Source organism: Manis pentadactyla, chromosome X (genome assembly GCF_030020395.1).
Source record: "Manis pentadactyla isolate mManPen7 chromosome X, mManPen7.hap1, whole genome shotgun sequence".
Taxonomy (NCBI): domain Eukaryota; kingdom Metazoa; phylum Chordata; class Mammalia; order Pholidota; family Manidae; genus Manis; species Manis pentadactyla.
The window spans coordinates 146022392-146047893 of NC_080038.1; the positions used below are offsets into that span (position 1 = coordinate 146022392).

Sequence of the window (25502 nt, forward strand, 5' to 3'; positions counted from 1 at the left end):
CCCTCTGGGCCTCCTGGCTGGCTGGCACTAAGCACTAATGCCAGCCATCTAATCCTGGCTATAACACCCACCTAACAGTGGGACTATCACAATTCAATAGAAGTTCCACTCCTCTTTGGGAACCTGGCTTGAGGACAAGAGAGCCAGATTAAGATAATTTACTCTTGTAGCGCCTGCTGAGCACCAGATGTGGGGGCTACCCCAAGAGCAATGCCCATCTGTCCTGGGGATTGGACACTGGGGGGCCTAAGCTCTCAGTGGGAGCAGTTCAGCCCTCTCCTACTGTCCAAGGCAGCCAGCAGCCGGCAACCGGCCTTTGCCCCAGGCTCCTACCCTCTTGCCAGGGAGGGGAAGGGGCTCCAGTACCCAGACAGAGTTGTCAGCAGCTTCCCGAGGCCACAGATGCAGCGAAGCCTTGAAACTTAGCAGGCAACTGGGAAACAGAATCCTGTTCACAGCAGGTGCTGTGAACCAGAGGCTCCCAAGAGCTTTGGTTAAGTGTTTGTGGGCCTTGCTTTCTGCCTACTGCCTCCTCTGGTGGGAGTCCCCAAACAGTGGAAACAAGTGGTTATTTCAAAAAAAGTATTTTAATTGTTCAAAATAGCACAAAACGACATCGCACTATGGTAATATTGCATCACAGGGGTTACTCTACAATAGATGAATGGGTGTACTGTTCTCAGAAACGAGAAATCAAAGGGTGCTCAGGAGAAGGGCAGTGGGGGGACAATGGAGCCAGGCAAGTGGGCTCCAAGGTGACTAAACGTGACATTTTCCACAGCGAAATATACTATAATACAACAAACCAGAGGCCCCAGAGGGCACAGGCTGGTGGCGGGGATCTGCAAAGGCCAGGGACCCGGCTATAGCTGCGTCTCCAGGGCAGAAATGGATGTCCGAAGTGATTGGCTGCTTGTTTTAAATCCTTCTGTAACCTGCTTGCAAGCCTTGCTCTTTGAAAGCTTGGGTGTGGAGCAGAAAGCTGTCTCATTAGCCACTCCGAGCAGAGCCCACGTCCCTCCAAGTCTGGCCCTAAGGACTGGCACAGCTCAGGCCCAGTGCTGCAAATTAATTGAACTGGTGCTGGGTGCTGTTACCTTGCTCCTTCCCTGAGGTCCTCCAGGTAACACCACACCCTTGCCCTCCCAGGCTGCCTCTAAGGCTGAGTTCCCCTCTCCCACCCTTTCTGGGACAACTGACTAGAGGCCTGTGGATGTGGGTAGCTGCAGTTAAGGGTGTCAGATCCTCTAAGCCAATTACACCAGGGAGTGAGCCTAGGGGTGCTGAGAACACAGGACCCACTCTGGGCTGTCCTCATCCGAAACCCAACCGACTTCAGGCTCTAACAGATGCTCATGCTGGATCCTGTAGGTGGGGAGAAGTCGCCCACGGGGAAGAGGTTTGACAGCTCACCCTCCCTGTCCCAGAGTCCTGGGGACAGGCAAAGGGGCAGAGGGCAGGGGCCAGCAAGAAGAAATCAGGCTGGGTAGTGAACACCACGCCCACAGGGTAGATTCCATGCTTTTCCTGCCCTGGCCACCCTCAGCTTTTCCTCCAGAAAGAAGGCCTAGCCAAAAAAAAAAAAAGTAAAAAAAAAAAAAAAGACAGAAAGAAAGATACATATTCTGTACACAGCTGACAACAAAAAAAGACAAAACCCCACACGCTAAGACTAAAATTACAATAAAAATGTTAACCTCATCAATTTCAACTAAAAAAAAAAAAATACAGCAAATGCAGCAGTTGATGTGGCCCCAGCCTTGACCCAGGGAGACCTAAGCAGGGCTGCTGCGCGCCACTGGGAGTCAGGAGATTTTCACACAACACTGTTGAGGCTGCCAGGGCTCTACTGTCCACCTTCCTTTTTATTTCATCTCTCTCTCTAAACAGGAAAGAAGAAAATGGGAGGAAAAGGACAAAAGCTGCTGAGAAAACTGCTGGGCACAGACAGGATTGGATTAGCCAAAGCACGGGCTGTGGGGTGATGGGAAATGCAAAGGTAACATAAAATGGAACAAGCCAGACCCCCAGCTGGGCTCCTGCCAAGCTTCTCAGGGTAGAGGGTGCAGCGTGGAGCAGACAGGGTGCGGGGCCCTTCCTCAGCTTAGGTGCTTCCCTCTGTGCCCACAACTGCCCCCTTGAGCCAAGGGTGAGAAACACCGAGAGGAGCACAGGTTTTGGAGGAGCATGCTTTCTGACTTCACACTGACTTTGTTTCTCTCCTTGGGGGCCTTGGAGAATTGCGGGCTTGTTCAGCTCCCAGTGGAAGGCACTGGGGGAGGAGAGGAAGGCGCACTCTATCTCACTTGCTCTCTGCTCTTCTACATCTGCCTTCCACTTTCTTCCAACAGCAGTGGTAAAATGTGCTTTGTCGAGACTATTTTTAAAACAGAAAAAAAAGGAGGAAGAACAAATGGTGACCAGTGGCTCCTGAGGGTAAAGTGTGAGCGCTGGGTGGGCGGTGTTCCTGAAGCAGAAGGGGGTCTGGAGAAGAATCCAGGTGCAGAGCAGCTGCCTCTCACTGACCGTCTGCCTTAGATTTCTTTGGAGCAGATTTCCTTGGAAGGTAGAAGGAGAAGGGAAAGAGCAAGTGTTCATGTAGGTCTCAACAGTAGTGCGGAAGCAGGAGCTGCACCTGGTGCTACACCTGGTGGGGGCTCACACCCACTTAGGCTCCCAGACAGGTAAAGGAGAATCAAGGCCCCACCCTTTCCACTGCTCTTTCCTCCTACAAGCCACCCACCCCCAGCCTCAGTTCCTCCAAGGGGCTTCCTGCTTACATCTCCAGGGAGGACATGGGCCGCTTGGTGGCTGGCTTGGCGCCAGAGCTGTCCTTACTGGTTTCTGAGAGGAAAGAGGGAGTGGTGAACAGCTCAGCAAGGCTCAGTCACACAGCAGCCCACAGGCCAGGGGACCAAGAGCAGAGAGAATATCTGTACCCCACCCATACCCTACAGAGCCTCTCAGGCCCCCAGCACGACCAGCTGAGCACGATGGTCCCTCGCCATGGTTGCCCAGGACTCAGGCGAGACACCTCACCGTCCTCCCTGGCCAGCCTTGCAGGAACCAGCACAAACCCCACAGGGCAGCGTAGAGCCTCCATTCCTCATCCTGTCCCTTGCCGCTGGGGCTCCAGCTTCACCCATTGCCTACTTCAGGCCCTTGCAATCCTCTCCACCCCATCTCACCTCATATACTCTGCCCCCAGATGAGGTGAGATACCCCATGCAGGATACCTCCATAGCACCCTAGACTATCATGTCATCCATCTGTAAAGCTCTAAAGTCCAACTAGGAGCTGGGTCAGCCTGCCCACCCCACTTGATGCTTGCCTGAGGAACATGACCCACCTTGTAACCACCTGACTTGGGTGGCTGGGCCGTAGCCCTTCTCGTTGCGGGCAGCGATGCGGAAGATGATGGCGGGCTTGGTGGTGTAGTCAATGTGGGCATTGGAGAGGCTGGAGGACTGCACGAGGCAGGAGGGGCTGGGCCCGCAGTACACCCGCATGAAGGCCAGCTGCGCCGGGGTGGAGCTCTTGGGCTCCCCTCCAGCCTGGGAGCTCTGGATGGCCAGGTACACTGAGTACTCAATGATCCTGCCGGAGGTCACTGAAGGCGGCTCCCAGGTGAGGTGAGCACCATCCGGACTCTAGAATCAAGGGGTAGAGTGCTGTCTTCGGCCTTTTTGACTTTATCCCACCCTGCCTGCCTGGGGACAGAGGAGCTAGAATGCTTTTCCCCTTCCAGAACTGCCTGTTGATACTTCACTGCTCCTCCTAACAACAGAGCTATTTCCCAGCAGTTCAGGGAACTCCAAACAGATGGCTTCATCTGTCCCCACGTGGAAGGCAGCTCGATGTAATGATGAAATTAAATGGATAGGGACACAAAAGTCTTCCTATACCCACTCTGCCACTTAATGTGTGACTTGTCACTTGGCCTTTTGGTGCCTGTTTCTTCACCAGGAAGATGGAGCTAACAGCAGGTTCCAGACCTCTTCAGGATGTTTTAAGGATTAGAAAAAACACATTGAATATGGCCTGTGGTAGACACTCACTGAACATTAGCTGCCATGTTTCAGAAAAGAATGATGCCAGGGGTTGGGAAGGAACTTGCCCCTGTCATCCCAGCAATTGGTGACAGAGCCAAGACCAGAAGCTTCATCACAGACCTGGCTGACTCTGCCCACATCTTGAGGTCCCTCCTGCATCACCCCTACCTGGCCCAAGGATAAAAGGGAGAGCCAAGTGTATGCATTCCCGCGAGGTGTGCTCTGCTCCAGGCAGAGGACCTGCCGGGGACAGGGCCACCCCACGTGACAGAACTCACTTTGCTGATTTTAATGGCACAGGGGGCCCCTGGGAAACCAGGCAGACATGTCTTAAAGGCTGAGATCTCGCTGAAAGGCCCCCGGCCACAGGCATTGATCCCGGCAACACGGAACTTATACGCTGTGCCTGGCTGCAGCTCCTGCTTCTTCAGCTGGTTATAGTCGGGGACAGTGCCTGAATCATCCTGGGGCAAAAGGCCAGAGAACAATCAGAGGAAAGGCAGTGACATGAAGCCCACTATGCAGAGGGCAGCTCTGGGCCTACCAGAGCAGTTTTCCCGCCCTGGGAATGGTGCAGGTCTGGCGGGGTGTGGTGTGGCCCGAGACTGGGCTCCTCTGCTGCTTTGAAGGGCATAGGAAGAGGAAGCGTGCGGGGGAGGCTTTGCACCTGGCTGTTCTCAGACACGCTCCAAGCCTCAGGGCACCCCTGGAGCCCCGGAAACTCCCTTCACGGCCAGGATCCACCCACCCAAGGGTGCTAGCTCCTGGGGACACTTACATCAGATGGGACAGCATCATCTGGTGGCAGGAAATAGTGTGTCACCATTACATTGGTACCCTTAATGACCCCCACATCAAACCACTGGTTTTCCTTCTTCACGGGGACTTTGCTTGGCGGGGGTGGTAGGTCTGGCTTCTGGAAGACAAAAAGAGGAAAAGAGATCAAGCCCCCAGCCCTTGGGGCCGAGAGGCAGTGCCCCGCCCCCGCCCCCGCCCCATGAAGCACTGCCACACCAGACTCACCACACCCAGGGACTCAATGCCGTTGGCCACTTCAGTCAGAGTAGCTGCGGCCTGCAGCTTTGCAGGGCTGGCTACCACGACTGGCTGGGGGGCCACAAATGTGTTGGATGGAGCCAGGCCTGGGAGGAAAGAAGGCATCAGTGGGAAAGGTCCCGGGAACCTGTCTGCTGTGTAGGAGTCCCTCCCTCGAGTCAGAGCAACAACACTCCCCCATCTCTGTGCAGAGGGACCCAGACCTTCTCTCCTACATTCCCTGGGGTCGGTGTTGCAGGAAATGTGCACATGGCCAGGCAGGGCCCCACTTACTCTCGGTGGCTGTGGAGGGCAACAGGGCCACAGTGCTGGGGACGGCCCCAGCCAGCTCATTGAGGCAGTTGCTCTCAATGGTTGGGTCGTTGAGGCTGTCAGCAGGGGCCAGCGCCTCAGTGGGGAGGTGATGGTGCTGTTGCTGGACCTGTGCCTCCTGGAGCTGCTGCTGTTGCTGCACCAGAGCAGCCAGCTCCTGTTGTGTCAGCACGATGGGGATGGTGGTGGCCTGGCCCTCCTGGCCCTCAGCTGACAGGTGGCCCAGCTCTGCCTGGGTCACGGCTGCCGCTGCCTCAGACGTATCCATGGGCTCCCCAGTGCCTGCTCCAGGGTGAAGAACAACACCACTCAAGAGGAACACCAGCCAGGAGCAACCCATCCGTGGCTTCCCACTGTCACTGCCTCCCAGCCTCATCTTCCCACGAGAGCAGGGAAGTCTGGATGGACACAGGCATTTCAGAGCCCGGCCCACAAACTTGTATCCCAGCCCACCTCTACCCTGCCCTCCCAACCAAGGGGCCCTGCCTCCTCCCTGGGTGCCAAGCCCAGCCCACCTGCTGTGCCCATCTTCCCCATCATGTCTGACTTGCACTGCCCTGGCAGGAATTAGGCCTCCTCTTTGCCTGCCTGTCACCATGCCCTCTGGCCAGGGCCAACAGCAGCAGGGCTCTAGAACCTTGTGTCCTTGCTCTTCCCAAGGAGCCTGTCTTGCCCCTCAGGGTTCCCGTCCAGCTTGGACTGGACTAAAGATGACACGACAAGCCACCCTCCCCTAGCACCTACCCATGACAGCCTGCTGCGCGGCCTGGAGCACTGCCTGAATGGCCAGGGCCTGGGCTTCCTCTGTGGCTGCAGCCTGGGCAGCTGCTTCGGCGGCAGCAGTCACTGCTAGCTCCTCAGGGGTGAGCCCTGTTACCATGAGAGTGGTGGTACCCGCCTGGGCCTCAGCCATCAGCTCTTGGGGAAGTGACAACTGGTCTACTTCAGACTGCGTGGGTGGGGGTGGCTGGACTACCACAGTGGCCACCACAGCTGAGCTGGCAGGCTCCTGGCCTGAAGATGGGTCCCCTGTACTGCTCAGATCCACAGCGGCCTGGAGCTCAGAGGTCTGGGAAGTAGACAGGACCTCGGCAGACTCCCCCATCAGGGATGTGGAGGCAGGCTGCAGGAGTTGCCGTGGCGGCAGCTGCTGGCGAGGCCCTGGTGAGGCCTGGAGTTCCTCTGGGGGCTGCAGGATGTCAACAGCAGAGAAGGGCATGTCAGAAGATTCTGTGTTGGCTATGGTCACTGTTATCGTGGCTGGGATGGGGACTTCGGTGGTCAGAGCCCCTGGGGTAGTCTCAGTCAATGATGAGATCTTCTAGAAAGGGAGAGAAGTCCCCGTCAGAGGGGAGCAGAGGGACACCAGAACCAGGCAGCCTTCATTTTTCCCTGCAGGACTGGATTTTCATTCTACACAGGCCAGTGCAACCCCATTCCATGGGGAGGGGTGGCAGGTCACTGACTAGCAGGGAGTACAGGAAGAGGAGGAGAGACCCTCAAGGCCTACTGGCCGATTTTAACTCATCCTCAGAGGCCTCCAGGTCTAGTCAAAGGGGCGCTCAGAGTTCTGCCGTGTCACTCTCCTGGGGTATGGTGAAATGACGAGCCAAGGGAAACAGATACAGAAATAAAAGTGCCTGCAAAACCCTGAGGCCTGGGGGACTCCTGCCTCCTGCCCTGTCCGGACTAAGGCTGCCCTTTTATGGTCTGGAAAAAGGACCAGGCAAGGCACTGTGCCTGCTACAAGAGTGACACCTGGTGCCCAACTCCAGAACAGCGCAGGCTGAAGACACAGTGGGTGGCAGGGAGGGAAAAGGGGCCCTTTTCAGTGTTCTTACCGGCACAGAGGGGCCCGGGACAGGTGTGGACTGTGTCACGGTGGTTACGGCCCGTGTCAGTGGGCAGGATACGGTTGTGGTGATGGCATTAGAGCTGGTGATGTTCACGCTGTCGCCCTGGGTGCTCTCCACCTCTCCCTGGTCACTGGCAGCTGGGGGGGGATCTGCAGGGGGCAAGCAGAGAGCTATGCGACAAGCACTCGGCTGGCAGGAGCCTCAGGGCTTCCACCTGGCTTTGCCACCAAGGGACATGGTCTCCTGGAGGTCCCACCCACCCCTGTAAACTGAGCCCCGTATAGAATCTGTTTCCCTCCGGCTAGATGTATCCTGTAGGCACTTTTTTCCTCACCCTCTGACCTGAGCTCCAGGAGACCACATATGCCAGGCTGGCCACCTTCACTCACCTTGGTTTGAGCTCATGTTGGAGGTGACAGTGGTGGCTGTGTGCGTGGTGCCTGTCTCATGCGTCTCACAGGGGGGGTTGGAGCACACCCTCTGTGCTGGGAAAACAGCCAGCAAGGAAGTCCCAGCCTGGGGAGTGATGGCGGGCGGTGCTACCACCTCCAGGCCAGACTCCAGGGTCCTGTGGGAGGGGGCGGTGTTGGGGAGCAGGGCACCCACACTGACTGACATGGTGGTACCAGTGGACGTGGTCTGGTGCGTCTCACAGGGACGGCCGGTGGGCAGCTGCTGCCCACCCTCAGCCTGGCCCGCACCCCCGCTGGAGGTGGCAGTGGTGGGTGTATGGGTGGTGCCCGTCTCGTGGGTCTCGCAAGGCGGGTTAGAGCAGACCTGCGGGGCACTGCCTGCATTCGAGGTAGTGGCGGTGTTGGTAGTGCCCGTCTCGTGGGTTTCGCAGGGCGGGTTGGAGCAGACTTGGGTCACGATGGCTGAGGGGCACAGCAGTGCCTCCAGGGCTGTCACAGTTACAGTGGCACTAGGCAAGCTCTCATATGCAGGCATGGGGGTCCCCCGCACCTCACGGGGCTCCCCTGCACCCAGGGTGGTGCAGGATATGGTGGGGATGGTGGCTGTATGGGTGCCATGTACCTCCAGCTGACGCCCCACAGACACCAGCTGACCCAGGCCTGCTGCAGGGCTGTCCTTGCCACTGGGGCCGCTGGACCTGACTTGGCCACTTGGAGGGGCCAACTGCACAAATGTGGCGCTATGGCCACCAGCCTCCAGGGACAGGCTTGGCCTGAGGAACGGGCCAGCCACACATGGGGCCCCAGTGGCCACCACAGTCATGCTGCTGCTGCTGCTCACACTGCTCTGGCGGGTTTGGCACAACGGCCTGACAGAACCCAGGGCTCTCTCCGGCGCCCCAGCAGCCACGCTGACGCGGACCACAGTGGGGGTGGTACTGGCCACACAGGTGTGCCAGGCGTCTCGCTGCTGGCCAGTGCTGAGGCTTGACATGGCGGTGGTGGCTGTGCTGGTGGTGCCCGTCTCATGGGTCTCGCAGGGCGGGTTGGAGCAGCCGTGCTGCCCAGCCATGTTGGAGGTGGCAGTGGTGGCCGTGCTGGTGGTGCCCGTCTCGTGGGTCTCACATGGTGGGTTGGAGCAGACGCGAACCACGCTGCCGTTCTGCTGCCCCACCGTCGAGGTCACACGAGCAGCAGCTGCCTCCTGTCTGTCACAGACGAACTGCACTTGGGTGGGCTGGGGGTGCCCCCCGAGGTTAGCTACGACTGTGGTGGTGGCGGTGTTGGTGGTGCCTGTCTCATGGGTCTCGCAGGGCGGGTTGGAGCACACCAGCGTCACAGTGCCAGGCTGCACATCACCCTGGCCCGAGTCAGCAATGGTAACTGTGGCTGTGGGCTGTTCTGTAGTTGGCGAGGCCAGAATGGACACGGGGAGGTCATGTACAGGCTGGGCCTCGACCCCACTGGGTGCTGTGATCAGAGTCACCTGGGTAGGCTGAGAAACAGGCTGGAGGAGACGCCGGACAGAAGAGTTAGTGCCACAACTTCCCATCTGTCCCTCTCACTGTCCTGCAGTGGACCACTGACGCAGCTGAGAAAGCAACAGCTCTGGCACATCCAGGGCCTGCTTGTTCTCTGACCTGAAGGCACTGACTGGCTCAGAGACCTGGGATGAGGTACTGCTTGGCCTCAAGGGCCACAGGGGCTGGAAAGGGGCAGCGGGATGGGGCTTGGGCCGGCCCCAGGTCAGGGAGGGAACCCTGCTAACCACACGCCCCATGAAGGCCAGCAACAGACATTTCACGACTCTTAGGTATTCAGCTTAGGATGTGTGAAAATAAGAAAAATGCTATATGCAAGTTAAGATGAATTATCACATCCTCTGTAATACCACTAGAAAAATAACAACGTTCAAAAACCGGAAATGGCTAAGACCTGGTATCTCAATGTGACAGACCGTTAGACAGTGATTAAGGATCAAAACACAACAGGGAAACATCCTCTGGCTGCCCCACGCCTGAGGGGAAGAGGGACCCGCTGCAGAGCCCCAAGATGGACACTGTGACCCTTGGGTGGGGTGCACACCCTCATGCTCTGCTGGTTACCCTACCTGCATGGTGATGGTGGGGGTTGTGAGCCCACCAGCTGCTGTCAGCGTGGTCTGTGCAGCTGACACAGTGATGGCAGTGGGGTTGATCACCTGGCTTGAGAGGGTGGCAATGGTGCCCAAGGTGGTGATGGGCGTGGCCAGGGAGGCACTGGTACTGTGGCCCCCAGCTCCAGCAAGGCTGGTAGAAACGGTGCCCGTCACAGTGCCAAGGGTTGTGACGCCTAAAGGCAGGATGGGGAGAGGGTGAGGCATGTTGCTGGTGCCTATCTTCCCACAGCTTTGTGCCCATTGGGGCTGGAGGCACTGGGGGCTCTGGAGTGCACCCAATGGGAACAGAAGGCTCTGGAGAGGGCACCGGCACCCTCCCCCAGCCCTCCAACAAAAAGGTGGGCCCAGCCTGCAGGTTTACACACCTGTGGTGCCCTTCACAACCAGTGTAGTGACAGCAGGCTTCACAGCGGAGACAGTGACAGGGGTGACTAGGCGGACGCCCCCCATGGGCACAGTGCGGAGGATGGTGCCTGGCTGTCCAGGGGCCCCCTTTAGCACCACCTGGAATGCCAGAGAGTGCCCCCAAAGTCACTCACAAGCTGGCCATACCCTTGTGCTGCCCCCTCTAAGCCCCTCAGGAAGACAAGTGTGGCCTGCTGGGGCAGGGCTGAGCAGAGGGCCCAGCATGCCTCACCTGGGTCACTCCCTGTTGCCCATGGCCAGTGGCAATCTTGGGAACAGCAGTGATGATTTTGGCAGGTGCTCCAGTTCCTGATGTCATGACCTTGGTGGTGATAATGGTGATGGGGGACTTGATACCAGGAGTGCTGGTCACACCTGGATGGGAGGGAGGGGGCAGGCACTTGGCTTCAGGCCAGGCTATGGAGGTGGCAGCAGCCCCGTCCACACTGTTGCCTGTGGGGCTATGCTCTGCACTAGCTCCCATGATCTAGCTCCACTGGGCCCTTATCAAGTAGCTACTCCTGCTGCTCCCTGATTACAATGTAGTACCAAAGGCCCAGCTGCACCCCTGCTACCTCCCTACAAGCCTTAAACTGAATGTAAAGAGAGGGTGGAGAAGGGAAAAACAACAGAAACCAAGAGTACATCACGGCCCGGCCTCCACCCGTTCCGACACAACTCCTCACTAGTGCACTGGGGCGCGGGGTGGTGGTGGTGGTGAACCCCTACCCGTGGCGCCCGCCTGTGTGATGATGGCTGACATGGGGATGGTCTTGATGATGGTGGTTGTGCCAGGCTTGGTGGTGCTGGGGGACACACTGCTGATGCCCAGGATGGTGGGCTTAGTCCCAGCCCCACTGGCCTGCGTGGTAGTGATGATGGTAGTGGGCTTGCCATCTGCTGAGGTCACCAGCTTCAGGATAGTCCCAGCTGGCAAGGGCCCTTTGGTCTGCAAGGAGAGAACAGGTGAAAGAGGGTGAGGTGTGGAAAGTCGGACAGAAAGTCTGGTCTGGTTACTCTCCACAGCAACCCAAGCAGCTCAGGGAATGCTCTGAAGAGCAGCAGGACTGTGTGTGCCACATGTGCCCAAGGGGTCTTCTCTAGGCAGACATGCATGGCCAGTGCCCACAAGCTCACCTGGATGATCTGAGTCACTGGGCCTGTAGATGCCTGGCCTGTGACTGCTGACGTCTGAACTGGTTTGGTCTGGACCACTGACATCACTTTGCCCAGATTGGAAATCTAAAAAGGAAAGGATGAACAGGAAATGATCTGGAAACTAATCAAGAGCACAATCTGGCCTGTGCCACATGCTGCACAGATGGGGCCACTCACCAGAGCACTGCCTCCTGGGACAGAAATGGGGCTCTTCACCAGGGTAATAGTCTTGGTGACCCCACCCACCACGGTGGTCACCACCTGGGCTTGCTGGGCAACCGTCACAGTCCCTGACTTGTGCACAGTGATAATGGGGCGGGTAGATGTGTTGGCAGCGGAGGAGACAGAAGTCCCCACCTGGGCAGCTGCAGTCTTCAGCATGCGAGTGGCTGGGTTGCTCACCTGGATGCGGGCAGAGATGAGTTATGGGCAGAGCAGAGAGAGACCAAACCTCTACCCAAATTGTCCTGGCGAGCCCACAGCTCCAGCCTGGCTGCTCTCCCCCCGCCAACAGTTCAGTTTGGTTTACCTATCCTTTAGTGAAGCAGGGGAGAAGACTGCACATCACAGGCCTAGTCTAAGGCTGCCACACCCTTACAGGTGATGGCTTAATCCACAGCCCACAGAAAGCACCAATTATGGACCAACATCCTTTGCCGGTTGGGCCAAGCCCAGAAGGAGGGGCTGCTGTCTGATCAGTGCTCAGAAGCCCCTGGCCCCAAGGCCACTGGCTCAGAACCAGGCTTGTGGGATGCTCACCATAACTGGTGAGGAGGCCACCTTCACAGTAGCCGGGAGGGTGGTAGTGCCAGGCGTCACGGCCACAGTTTTGACGATGGTGGTACCTGCTGGGACACTCAGCACTGTGGGCGCCGAGGAAGGAGGGATCTTCTGGGTGGCAGCGGCTGCAGCTGCCAATGCAGCCATCCCACTCATCTGTGGGTTGCTGCCAATCACCTGTGGTGGGCACAGGGTGCATGAGCCTGTGGCAACACTGGCACCAAGGCTGCCCAGCTCCCTGTTCCACAGATCTCACCAGAACCCCCCAAGAGGCTCAGTCCTGACCAAAGAGCCCTCTTCCTGCCCAGAACTCCTGAGGGTAGTGTCTCTCAGCTTCTCAGACTGCTGGGGCCTGCTCTCCGGGCCCCGACCTGGACTCCTGCCACCAACCGGGCTCTACAACCCAGTGGCAGGAGTTTGTCAGCAGCTCCAAATCTTTCCTAAAGACCACTAAGTCAGATACAGCTCTCTCTTTGCAGGTCTGGGTTAACCCCCCCACTGGATAGATTCTCCCCCAGGCTGTACTCTGAAAAACTTAGTACTGAGAGGCTGCTGCCTCAATGCTTTACAGCCAAGACAGGCCCAGGATGAATGGTACTAAAACTGGGTAGCATCTGAACCCAGTCAGGGCACCAGGCATCACCAAGAAGCCCTGCCCCACCCAGCCCAGCCCAGCCCAGCAGCTGCTTCTCACCGTCCCTTGGGCACTCTGTGTTGGTACGACCATTCGCACGCCTGCCGGAAGGGAGGTCACAGTGACAGGGGCTTTCCCAGCCTGGCTGGCAGGTCGCATGGTGACCAATGGGGTTCCTGTTGTAGCCTGAGGACCAGTGACTTTGAGAACAGCAGGGACACCTGGCAACAGAAGGGAGTGTCCATCAGCAGAGCCCCAGCCCTTGTGTTACATTTAGTATGCGCACGTGACCTGCTTGTGCTTCATGCCTGGCCCTTCCAGATACCCTCCAGTGATGGTCCGCACCGGCAGGATTGAGCCCCGACCCCCGGCACTCGGTAACAGGTTTGGGCTAGGCGCGCTGTCAGCAGCCCTTACTCAGGAACGCCATTTCCCGGGGGGCCAGGCCCTGCCCTCAAGTGCTCACCTTGAGTCCTGGCTGCGGTGGGCATGGAAATCGAGCTGCCAGGCACCGTCGGCAAGACCTGGATGGTGGTGGTAGTCGGGGGTGCGGCGGCAGCCTGGGGCAGGAGCGTGATGCCTACTTGGGTCAGCGGCTGCACAGCAGGTGCGGCTGCTGCCGGGGCAGGGCTCTTGGGAGGGTTGGCAGGCACAGATGGGACTGGATTGGGCGTGGGGGAGGTGGCAGTAGCAGCCGTGGCAGGAATGTCATATTTCTGGAGCTGCAGAAGGTAACTGTCGGCTGTTGCCACTGCTCCCCAGCTCACCTCCAGGGAGTTGGTGTTGGCTCGCACCAGCTGTACCCGGGCTGGGGGGGGTGGCTTTTCTGTAAGAGAGCACAGGTGGTGAGAAAGGGGAGACGGAGGTTTCAGCGGTGGGCATGGCAGGCGGCTACACCCTCAGGCTCAGCCACACGGTGGCAGGCCTAAGGCTCCCTCCTCCAGTCAGCCTTACCTGTTTCCAGGTACCAGAGGTCCTTGCAGCAGACCTGGTTGTTCCAGGCCTTTCGGTAGCCGTCACGCCCACTCCAAATGTACAGGCGGGTGTTGATTGCTACGGCACAGTGGCCGGCTCGGGCTCGGGGGATATTGTCCTCCAGCGTGTCCATCAGGATGGTCTCCCAGGCCATGGTATCTGGGAAGGGCGGGAGGCGGAGGTCAGCAGTGGGGTGGGTAGAGAAACCCATAACCCCCGGTAGCCCTTTGGCCTTTTGCTGTCAGGGATGGGGAATTAAAACCAGGAAGTCATCAAAGATCACTGAGTTAAAAACAAAAAACGACAACTCTACTCTGTATGGCAAAAAGGCCATGAAAAGTAAAATTATAAACCACGAGCTACAAACTGGAGAAACTATCTGAGACACCAGCCAGAAGTTTCACTTCCTATACACCAAACAGCAGAAGAGCCGATACAAAGGGGAACACAAGCAAGCTACAGAAGGCGACAGAGGGTCTAGGAAAAAACACGTACCTTTGCTCAAAATAAAAGAAATGCAAACTGACCATAAGGTGCCTGGCAGTTGGATTTCTGTGCCCCCTGCAGCCAGGGCTCAAGGTGAGCTGGGGAGCAGGGGCCGGCCCATGGGGAAAGGCAATCACCTAAGTGGCTCAGTGAAGACCAAACAGCTTGATGGGCACCACAGTTGCACCTCAGGGGTGTCCATACAACCACAGCCTCTGTGCAGGGCAACTTGGCAACACCCCTTTGACAGCAATTCTACCTCTAGGTTTTCCCCTTCAGTTACGCTTGCACGTGGCGAGAACGATGCAAGGATACTCACAGAGTAGAGTCTGTGCAAGTTTCGACACCACGATACCAATTCAAAAGAATGAGGCTGCTCGCCATGCGGGACAGGATGGTCTCCAAGACAGAGGAAACAGCATGGTGCAGCACTGCATAGAGCAGGCTGCTATTTTGTTTTGTTTTTTTAAAAGGTACCTACAGGCAATGCTTGCATATATAGAAAAAGTCCCTGCAGGGTGAATGAAAAACCACCCACGTGGCTGCCTCTGCCAAACATAATGGGAGGCAGAAGGGGGGCTCCACACCGCTCAGCATTTGTACTTTCCTGAGCTGGACGTGGAAGAAGAGCCTATTCAAAACGTGGAAAGCAGAAGTATCTCTCAGAGCACTCTGACCAGCGGCTGCTTCTTGTGGGTTCTAGAGGCACAGGCCTTAGAAGCAGCTTCTCTCCCTGCACGCCCCACACAGCTCTCGGGGCCGAGGAGGACCAGCCTCCTACAGCCCTCTGCAGGCCACTCCAAGCCCGAGGAGGCCATACCCAGGTTGAGACAAGCCAGTGTGTTGGTACACTTCCACTCCTTCTCGTGTGTGGCCACTTTGACGTCATCCATGACGAGAGGCACCCAGCCACCAAACACGTACATTCTGGGATGAGGGAGGGAAGAGTAGGAGAGGATTGTAGAGGACGTGTCAAACTAGGGGCCTCCTCTACCACCCAGAAAGTTCTGAATATGCTTGGTTCTCCAGCTGTCCCCAAGATACGTGAAACTATTGCCATGGCCCTCTCCTACTTGGTGGCTCAGCCCTCACGAGAACTGTGTCACCTGGAACCACTGCAGAGCTCACCTAAAGCTCACTAACCTCCTCCATCTCTAACATTCTCAAATTTGCTTTGGAACCTTCGCATTGACAAAGAAACCCAGCTGCTTATGTAGGGGATCTAGAACAGTCTGCACCCCTCTACCCTGAGTCTGTCTTCTCATAGCACCCCAAGATCGTAATGGAAAGACAGGGCTGCTGAATGCCAGCCCAACCACAAAGAGGCCTCTCCTCAGGCCTTAGGAATCGTAGGAACAAAACTGAGAGGCCTCTGGAGGCAGGGGTGAGGCCAGGCTAGAAAGAGAGAAGCAATCACCAGTTACTCACTTGTTTCCTATGGTTGTGGCTGAGTGGAGACTTCGAGGAAGAGGTGCCACCCCACTGAGACTTGGTTTATTCCATGTCAGAGTCTCTGCAGAGCAATGGATATTCAGACACACGTCCCCCCAACCCAGAGGATATTCCACAGGTACAGGGAAGGCCCTGGAAGGCAGGTGCTGACCTAGCATAAGAATTCCATGCCTGGCGTCCCCACTGCCCTTGAGAGGCCCTCTGATCACCTGGTGCCAGTGCTTCCCAAGCTGTACGCACCATCCTGGCAACAGCATCTATTCAAGCTCTTACTGAGCCCCCTGCTGTGAGCCAGCACTGCTCTCGGGGTTAGGGTAGGCTCGGCGGACATATCCTCAAGATATCCTTGGCTTCACACCCTACCTGCCACGAGAAGCATTCACCCTCACACCACTTCTATCATCTACAGACTGCATGGCGGGAAGCATGTTGCTGGGAATTCTGCCCAAGATAAACTCTTTTGAGTGCCCACAACGAACTACAGGACCACAGCCACCTTTCCCCTTTACTGTTCTTCAGGTTAAAAACTTGAACTTCTTTCAACCACTCCTAATACCCCAATCTGGTTATCAACCCAAGTAGCCCCTGTAGGTCTTAGGGTCTCTTGACAACCCATTTGACTGTGACAGACCAGGGCACCCTATTCCTGGTAGAGTCTGACCTGACAGATGGATAGGGATTAATGCTACCAAATCTAAACAATTCCACCCTGGAAAAGCCTTTACTTCTCCACTTACTCTCGAGCCAGGACACTAACTAGGCCAACTGAGCCTTGTTCTTTCTCAAAAGCAATGCCACAAGCTCAGGACAAAGATTAGAGCCTCAAACAGAATTCTGCCCCCACTCTGCTGTAAGAAGGAACTAAGCAGGGCACTCGCTCTCTCCCAGAGCCCCACACCTCGCCATCCCGCACTGCTGTCCAGCAGGCTTACATCACTCTAAGGCTACTGGAACAGCCACACCCACTTCTTACCGATATCCAGAGTCCAGAGGTCCCCCAGCCTGCAGCCACTCATCCCTCCGTAGATCACCAGCTTAGATTTCTTGTTGTCTTTCTCAGTGTAGACCACAGCAGTATGTGACTCCCGGGGCGGGGGCAGGACGCCGTAAGTGATAGGGATGTCCCAGGCTACCACTCCAGAGCCTGGCCGCAGTTCCAGGATGTATAAGTCATTCAGGTACCTAGAAAAGAAAGGTCAGTTACAGTAAGCCTGGACTACTCAGGTGAATGGCAGTATCCTTGGGAGGCCAAGGGGGCTGAGGCCACACAAACTCCAAGTCCCTCCATGCCTGCCCCCAGAAGCTCCCGAGGATGAGCACGAGTCCACGAGGAGCAGCAGGATGGGGTGTGCTGGGCTGACTGGCACATGAAACTGGGCATTACATGAGTGCCTATTGGAAAGGAGGGTACTGGCCTGGGACTACCTCCAGACTTTACAAAGGCCCTTGGCCACCAACCTTGGAAAATGCCCACCACTAAACCTGCAGGCAGCAGAGGCTGAGGAGGAATGGGCCAGGGTTAAACCGGGCCTGAAGAACAGGGACCAGCCCAAGGCAAGGTGGGGTTTCTACCTCCTGGCTGAGCCCTCCTCCCACAATGCCTCCTTGGGGTTAGAGACCTCAGAAATGAAAGCTCCCTACAGGGCACAGGAAAGGGACTCAGCAGTGGGGCTGGCTGGCTGGCAGGCAAAAATACCCACTATCATGGGATTCCACACCAAAGGAACAAAGCCTCACCTTGGAATGTTGTTCTTAGGGTCCTCACTGTCGTTGGCCAGACCCCCAAACAGGTAGCATTTGTTGCCCACAAGGGAGAAGCTGTGCCCAAGCCGAGGACATGGAGGGGGCCCATTTTTGGGCGTCTTTGCTTTGAGTCTTTTCCACTCCCACCGGCTTGCCTGTGAAATCAAGACTCAGCCATTGACCTGGGAATGAGCTAGCCACTGCCGGGGCCCAGGCCATCTGTCCCGCGGACAGAGCTGGTCGCGGTGAGGCAGGCACCTGACTGAAGCAGGCAGCTCCCTGCCACTCTGACGCTGGCCTCACTACCTCGCCCAGCTGCGACCACAAGGAGCACGCACTGGGGCTGTTACCTGAAGCTCATAGAGGTCGTTGCTGTATTTCCCGTACTCCACCATTCCACCGAACACCAGTAAGCGAGTCCCATCACATACAAAGCCATAGGCTGCACACCCAGGGGGAATATCCCCTCTCACGGCTGGGATGAACCACTGGTTGGTTGCTGGGGAGCAGAAAGAAGCAGGTGTAAGAGCACTTCCAGGGCTCCCAGAAGCAGAGCCCCCAGTTCTCCTGGTCCCCAGCCCATCAGCCTGCAAAACAGTCCAATAAAGGAGGGCTCAAGGCAGCCCTCTTGTTCCAAGGATGTGGGACTTTCTCCTTTCAGTGTTCAAGGCCAGCCCATGGCCCAAGCTGTCTTCTAAACCCCTTGACCTCAGAGGCCACCTCGAAAGAGCCTGTGGTCAGCCTGCTTCTTGTCAAGGTCGTTGTAACAAGCAGGAAGTCACTGACCAAGATAATTCATCAACTTCTGGGAATGTGGCCACCAACTTCCTTCCCCTAGTGCCCAGTGGGTCATCAGAAAGAAATGTCTAACATGCAAAATACCCTCTTGGTGGCCTTGTGTTCCTCCTCCCAGGGGCCCATGGCTGCACCTTTAAATGACTGAAAGAGTGAGTGGTATGGGCCAGTACCGTCCTTCCTGCAGGTGCTACTGGAAGGCTGGGGAGCCAATGAAGGCAGTCAGCCTTCTGGCTTAAGAGAAGCATGAGGGCAAGAATCTACCTCTGCCGGCATCTCCTAGGTGACAATCCACATCACCTGCATGCCACGCCCACACCACTCCAGAATTACTCTTGAATGCCAAAGGTGCCTGAGCTTCTGTGGCACCCTTACAGCCTCTTCTGGCCACAGAATCTTCCCCAAAGCCCATCATCTAGCTGGGGATGGGGTGAGGTGGGGAGGCCTCCAAGGAAGAGGGTAAATCAGAAACCACGCAGCACCTGGTGGCCAGCCTTCAGCTAGGCTCATGACCCGCCCTCCATCTGCCTGGAGTCCCCACTCCTTGTTCCAGGCTCTCGTCTCATACCCGCCATGCCAGGGCTTCCTGGGGAAAAAAATCTCCTCTTTTGAGGGTTGCCCTCAATTACACATTATTTAAATGACTGTCCCTTAAAGGATCACCCACTCTGGTTCCAAAAACCTCAAACTGGGTGCCAGACACAAATCTGCTTTTATGCCCCTAAATTGGTTCTGGTCAAATATGAGCACGTTGGGATTGAAGTGCTGGTGGGAGGGGAAGGAACCTGGGTGTGAACAGAGCACCCCTGGAGTCTAACCAGGGGTTAGGGGAGCTCCGTGGGAAGCCCCAGCTACTCTCTGCTTCTTGGCCTGACCTTTTGCACAGCCATGCACTTGAACACTGAAACACCCCTCCTGCATGCTGGGTAATTCAAGCCTTATGTTGTCACCCTCAAGGCCCAACATACACCTGGGCCAAAAGGCCAACCCTCATCTAAAACCACAACTGTACCCAAGACAAGCACATTTTCCCTGAGGCAAAAATGCCCCATTACTCCCTACTACTCAACCCTACAGCTTGGTATGGAACAGACTGTTGGCCTCCTCTGTGGTTTGGCAGAGTCCCTGAGACTCCATGATGCCTACAGCACTAGCCCTCCTCTGCCATGTTCCTAGGAGATGATGCAATGCTGCTGGCTGCCGTGCACCCAGACCCCCAGCCCAGTTCACTGCCTCATTCTCATTCCATGCCAGAGCAAGCCACCCCTGCACACGCTGGGAGAGGCAGACTCCCACGATGTCTTGGGAGGAGTTTCACCCAAGTTACCAGGATAAAAAAGAAACTTCTCAGATAAACTCAGCCAACCTCCCTTAACTGATAAAGGAACAGAACCAGAAAGGGAAGTGACCTCTCTGGTATCACAGAGAGACAAGGACCCGGTCAATGACTTCAAGTTATTGCTGGGTACCCACCTCAGGGCCTAGTGCACAGGAAGTCATCGGCTGCCCTCACTCACCTGAGCACCACCTGTGGCCGCTGCACACGCCAGCTGCTCTCGGTCCTAGCTCATCTAGCAGGGCATCATATAACCCACCCCCAGCGTTCCTCATTCTTGATAATGCTCTGGCTGTCACGGCTCTCAGCTGGGAGAGGGTTGGAGGAGAGGAGGCCACCTGCACACAGTACTCTCCATGGAAGGACCAGAACCACATTCCACCTTCTCTCTCCTCAGCAAGACAGAAACCCCAGCTTCTGTTTTATGAGATGCCCCCCAGCCCTTTCCATGCTTTGCCAAAACCACGTGCAGTTGCTGCCATCCTTTCAACCTCCACCTGTGGCCACCGAGAGACCTATACCCGTGCAGTGGTAGACGACCAAGCTCCCCCAGCTGCCTTTTTGTTCACCCCATGATGCTGGGGCACTTCCTGTATGGCAGATGTGGTGCCAGGTGCTGGGAGGCACAGCCACGACTCCCATACTTAAACCTCCAGTCTAGTAGGAAGGCTGCTGGGCCATCCTCCCACGATGGGAAGAGCAGCCCAAAAGAGGTCTGCCCTGAGCCTGAGCCTTGGGAGTACAGAGCAGGGTCGATTATGGGGAGGGGGGCTTCTCAGAAGAGGTAACACTGGAGCTGGGCCTGGAAGGGTGAGCAAAATTTCCCAACAAGTGAAACTAGCAGAGCCAATCAGGAAGTGACTGCAAGAGTCAAGTGAGAAGAGAGAAGGGCCCAGAATGCAGGGGGAACAGATATGAGACAACTTCAACTTAGTGACCAATAACTTCAGGAACAGGGGGGCATTCCCAAAGTGGTGGCCTTCACCCATTAACAGAGACTGTGAAGGTCTGTTACTACTGCCGGACTCCACTGCCAGCTGGCGGGGTGACCATAGACCTGTCACTTCCCCTCTCAGACCCCAATATTCTCATGTGCAAAAACATGGAAGTTCCACTAGATAATTTCCAAGGCTCCTTCAAGCTGTAACAGTCAATGGACATTAAAGAACCACTGAGAAAGACCAGCCTTGGGTGACTGCTTTGGCAGCCAGCCACATCCTCCCCTCATCAGGGTGCATTTACCCTATCAGCACCAGGTCCTCTGAGCAATTTGCTTTGCTACATTGAAATAAAATCCCTGAGGTCAAAGGCAGTACCTATACCCTGAGACCTCCCAAAAGCCAGTCAAGTGTCCCACAGTTGCTGTGGTGACTGGTGCCAGAAGGAAAGACACACTTTTTCATACACAAATGCTTTAAGTGCACACTTGAAAACCCCCAGACCCTTGTCACACCCAGACCGCTGAACTAACCAAGAGCAAAGCACGCACACACATCCTGAAGCCTTTTATCTTAGTGACAGGGAATGCTTCCAGACCAGCTCTCTCCAAAATATGAGTTTCTCTGAGCACTCATCCTGCAGGAGGAAAAGTGCAAGAGGGTACCCAAGGGGAATACACTGAGGCCTCAGTTAAAACAAAACAAAGGTAAGCAAGAAGCCAGATGTCCAGGCAGTGGCCAAACCAGCAGCAGAGAGGCAACATCAAGAGCCTCACAGCTACAAGCACTGCTGGTGGACACCAAATGTCAGACAAATTCCCGCCCTGTTGTACGATGCCCAGACACCAGGCAAGGGACAGCAAGGTGGGTCTACCAGTCACTCCCCTGAGAAGTCACCTAAGGAGTTCATTAGGGCAGTTTCCAAACTGCTACCCTGGAGGGACCCAGGGCTGCAGTCCTTTGGAAGGCTGGCTACCCTCTACTGCAAAACATAGCCTTGCAGATGGGGAGGGAATTAACACCAAGGTGGTCAACTCCTTTAAACAAACTAACAAATATGCAAAGGCCCCTGCAAACAGTGGACTTCGGGACTAATGGAAATTAGGCCCCTGCCCTACTTCCTAAAATTCTACTTCCCTGCCAAAGAGACTGTTCCAGGCCTTAGGAGAATAAGTTGGTCAAAGGAGTTTAGGAGGTTCTGCTCAGGGCAGCAGCCTCTCTAAAAACAGCCCTGCCCGGCAGCCTCCCCTCACTGGGCTGGTTGCTGCTACTGCAGCTGTCTGAGCGGGGGCACCACTAAGCAGCCAGGCATCGCTGGAGGCGACAGGTGCTGAGGCCCGGAATGCAAAGGGTCACAACAACCCACCAGCCTTTTAAAAGTCAAGTTGGCAGGGGCAACAACCTACAAGGTGCAAAGAAAACTGCACTCTTCACCTCAGGGGAGGGGGAGCACCCAACCCAGAGCCCAGCCCTCACCTCACCACTCCAACCAATGTCTCCCTCAGCCACCAACTCCCCACTGCAGAGCAAGCTCAAAGCAGAAAGGAGGTGTCCGGAACTTGACCCTAGCACCGCCACAGCCCCGGGAGGATGGACCTGAAGCAAAAGGAGTTTGCTGGATGTGACAGCAAGGGGTAAGAGCTGGAAGACGGCCACTGCCAACCTGAGAGCATCGTCCCGCTGCTAGGGCAGGCAGCTTCCTGAAATACTACTACTGTGTGACCCGCAGAGGGCGGCGGTTCTCCCCCAGGACTGCACGCGCACAGGCTCACAGTCCTCAGTGAGAACTCCTAGGCTCTCCCGAGCAAGGCAAGGTGCTGGGGGCCAGAGTCCACTCAACAGGCAGCTTGGGCCCAATGGGGCGCTAGGTGTGCAATGCAGACCAAGTGACCACGGGGGAGGGGGTCGCAGGAGGATGCGGGCCAGCCCTAGAGACCTAGCAAGGAGCGCAGCCAGAGGCGTGCTGCGGCTTCTGTCTCCCATGGAATCTCCTCCTCTCAAGGAGGGAGGCAGCCTTTGGGGAAGGTCTAAAACCGGACAGGGCAACCTCCTCAACCTCACAGGAAGCGGAGGTCAGCTCAGGTCCGACCCAGCCCCCTGCCGGATCACTGAAATTCACCTACTCCATTGCAGGGTCCCAGACCGAAAAAACAGGCCATGTGAAAAAACTGCAGAAGTAAAAAGTGGAAAGGGGAAGGCAGCAACGCCACCCGACCTGTGGGGCCCCGAGGCGCCTGCACATCAGGGAGACGATTAGCCTGCACGGCACACAACCCCCACCCTCCCGCCCGAGATCGCGTTAGTCTGCTCGGCTCTTCCCCTTCTCAGGAGACAGAACTAATCTGTAATCTAGAAGCTGTCATTTCTCCCGAATGAGCACAAGCGACGGGGAAGAGCGGAGCAGGCGCAGGAGCGAGGAAGGGGGTGGGACTCTGCCTGCGCCAAAGGACGCATCCGCCCGGTGGGGTAACGGTGTCTGTCTGAAGTCACCTCCGATGTCGACGCCCCCGCCCCCTCACAGCCGGACTCGAGGGTTCCTCTCCAATAACGGAAACCACCCCTCAACCCAGGAGAGGCAGAGGGTGTAAGAAGAAGGAAAGAGACAGAGAAAAGCAGAGAAGCTCGGCAGAGCAAAGGGTCGTACAGGCACAGGGAGAGCAAATCAGTGCGGAGAAATGGGAGGGAAAGATCCGAGGACCCAGCGGGCTTTGCACTCACCCGTGTTGTACACGTGCAGTTCGTCCACTATCCCCTCGTTGCCGCCGCCGAACACCACGATGAGCTCCTTGATGGCCACGGCGCGGTGGCCGTGGCGGGGCCGGGGCACTGGACCCGACCAGCCCACCACTCGCTTCCAGCGGGGCTGCAAAAGCACAGCTGGCGAGTTGGCGGGCGACACGGCCGAAGCCATAGTTTCGGGAAAGGGCGCGGTGGAAACCAGTCACCAAACGGGAAGGGGGCTCCAATTCGTCTCTCACACACACCCCTTCACCTAAGGCAGTTAACGGAGAAGCGGTTCCTCACACAGCGGTGGACTGCTCCATGGAGGCCGCCATCTTAACTATCCTCCTTCCCTTCGGCTCTTCCCCTTCTTCTGGTTCACCCCGTCTCCTCAAGAACCTCCCGAATCTATCATGCGCCTAGGCCCAAGAGGCTGAAGGCCGCCGAGTCCTGCCGCCCTGACTACTTGCCCAGGCGCTCCCTCTCACAAGCTCGGGCGGGAGGCCCTGGGAGCCGCCATCTTGAGCCGCCTCTCTCTCCTCCCTTCCTCAGTCGTAGCCCTCCCCCGCCGGAAATGGCGGAGACCCGGCCCGGTTCCCACACACCCCCAAGTCCCTTGCACTGGCCGGCTTCCGGGGCGGGTGGAAAGGAGCCACAGGCACGGCGGCTGTCCCAGTCCCGCCGGCGCTCAGACCACAATTGTGGGAGCCGCCATCTTGAGACCGTCCCGCTTCCCCGCCCAGCGCTTAGCGCAGCCGCCGCTCCCGCAACAGCCTCGACACTCGTAAGGGATAGAGGCGCGCCAGAGGCCAGTGGAAAAAGCTCGAATTCCTGGGGGCTGCTCGGGAGCTCGCGCCGTAGGACGCGTGATGTTCGAACCTTTCCCCTTAGTCCGCCTCTGCTCCTCAGGCTGCGTCTGCCGCCCTGGGAGCCGCCATCTTGAGAGTAACTCCCCCTTGCCCCCTATTCTCTTCCTCCTCCTTCAGTTTTTCCACTGCCAACCAAACGCTAGGCAGCGTCCGATCCTCGCTTCCCTCCTTATGACTCCTTCCCACGAGAGCCGCTCCAAGGAGCTAGAGTTAAGCCCCGAAGTGGCAACTGTACGGCAAGAGGAGCGGTAACGGCAGGGCGCTCATACCTCCTCCCTGGGAGCCGCCATCTTGTGTGAAGAAGTAACAACTAAACATGGCGGCAGTCGGGCGAGGGGGCGGGGTCGGGCGACGTCATTGCTCGCCCCCAACCTCCCCGCCTTCGCCCGGCCTCGCCTCTGGGCCGAGGCCTCTTAAAGGAGCCCTGCGCTGCCCCGCAACGAGAGCCCAAGGCCGCTGCGCGCTTGGCTTGAGCTCAGACCGTGCTCGTCAGGCGCAGCCGCGTCCAGCCCTGCGGCCCCTCCCAGCGCCCCTCCCAGCGCCCCTCCACACCTCCGCCCTGGGAGCCGCCATCTTGCCACTTCCTCTCGCCCGGCCGTCCACGGGCGTCAATAGCGACTTTCAGCACAAAACAAAGATGGCGGCCATGGCATCGGAGAATGCCCGGATGAGGATACCTCAGACGAGCTTAGCCCCGCCCCCCTTGGGAACTAACCCCAGGTCGCTGAAGGGACACACACCAGGGGAGCTACGTGTAACTAGCAGTGGGGACGGGGCACAGGTTGTTGAGGGTGGCTGACGGGAGACACTACAGTTGCGCCTTGGGCCTTGGAGCGGACGTTTTCCCGCTCCACACGCCCAGCGGCCGCAGGAGGGTCGGCCCGAGGCCCAGCTCAGGGTAGCCGGAGGCGGGACGAGAGCGCGGCGGTGCGGTGACGCCACCGGCTCCCAGGGTCCCAGACTCGGCGGCCCCGCCCCCGAGCGCCGCGCCGCCGCCCGCGCGCCAACGAAAGGAGACAGGCCGCGCGCCCGGGGCAGCCCCACAGTCTTGCCGGCTGCAAGGCGCGCAGCCTGGCCGACGGTACCCGAACCGCCCGGGCGCGCGCGGGAGACCTCGGCATCACCTCGCGTCACCCCGCACCGCCTGCTTCCCAGAGTCCCGCGCCCCGCCCCGCGCGCAGGCGCACGGCGGCCTCTCGGGTCCGCCCTTTTTCGAGATTTGAATTTCCCCCAGCAAAGAGAGGCAAAATACCCGGATGGCGGTCGCTGGCCTTTTCGCGCCAATATTGTAAGTTCTCGCAACAACCTTGAGAGGTGGGTACCGGCTCTACCCCCGCATTCCAAATCTTGCTGGCGGCCGCCT

At 57.4% G+C, this 25502-nt stretch overlaps 2 protein-coding genes across 13 annotated transcripts in view; one reads left to right on the forward strand and one right to left on the reverse strand.

Moving 5' to 3' along the window:
- Positions 1-568: 568 nt before the first annotated feature.
- On the reverse strand, positions 569-24727 carry HCFC1 (host cell factor C1). Of its 7 annotated transcripts, none has more exons than XM_036887131.2 (27): positions 24692-24727; positions 23268-23412; positions 17831-17979; positions 17475-17635; positions 16711-16919; positions 15714-15798; positions 15106-15212; positions 13779-13958; positions 13291-13650; positions 12885-13045; positions 12170-12367; positions 11588-11812; positions 11390-11494; positions 10982-11201; positions 10485-10627; positions 10213-10351; positions 9800-10020; positions 7666-9196; positions 7262-7425; positions 6165-6741; positions 5382-5705; positions 5076-5194; positions 4831-4968; positions 4331-4516; positions 3350-3650; positions 2781-2844; positions 569-2558 (listed from the first exon to the last, which is right to left on the reverse strand). In XM_036887131.2, exons 1-27 carry the CDS (start codon positions 24710-24712, stop codon positions 2519-2521), a joined length of 6273 nt encoding a protein of 2090 aa, XP_036743026.1. In that variant the 5' UTR covers positions 24713-24727; the 3' UTR covers positions 569-2518. The 7 variants fall into 7 exon arrangements, with proteins under 7 accessions (XP_036743026.1, XP_036743027.1, XP_036743024.1 ...); XM_036887132.2 differs by lacking the exon at positions 24692-24727 and adding an exon at positions 24409-24676; XM_036887129.2 differs by lacking the exon at positions 24692-24727 and having other exon boundaries at positions 5382-5702; positions 23268-24677.
- Positions 24728-24848: 121 nt separating this feature from the next.
- Positions 24849-25502, forward strand: part of TMEM187 (transmembrane protein 187) — a 43048-nt gene continuing 42394 nt past the window's right edge. For 5 of the 6 annotated variants that reach the window (XR_008995247.1, XR_008995248.1, XR_008995246.1 and 2 more), the window contains exon 1: positions 24849-25453. The gene's annotated coding sequence lies outside the window, so the exon portion shown is untranslated. The remainder of the gene's footprint in view (positions 25454-25502) is intronic. The other variant, XM_036887211.2, reaches the window with a different exon arrangement.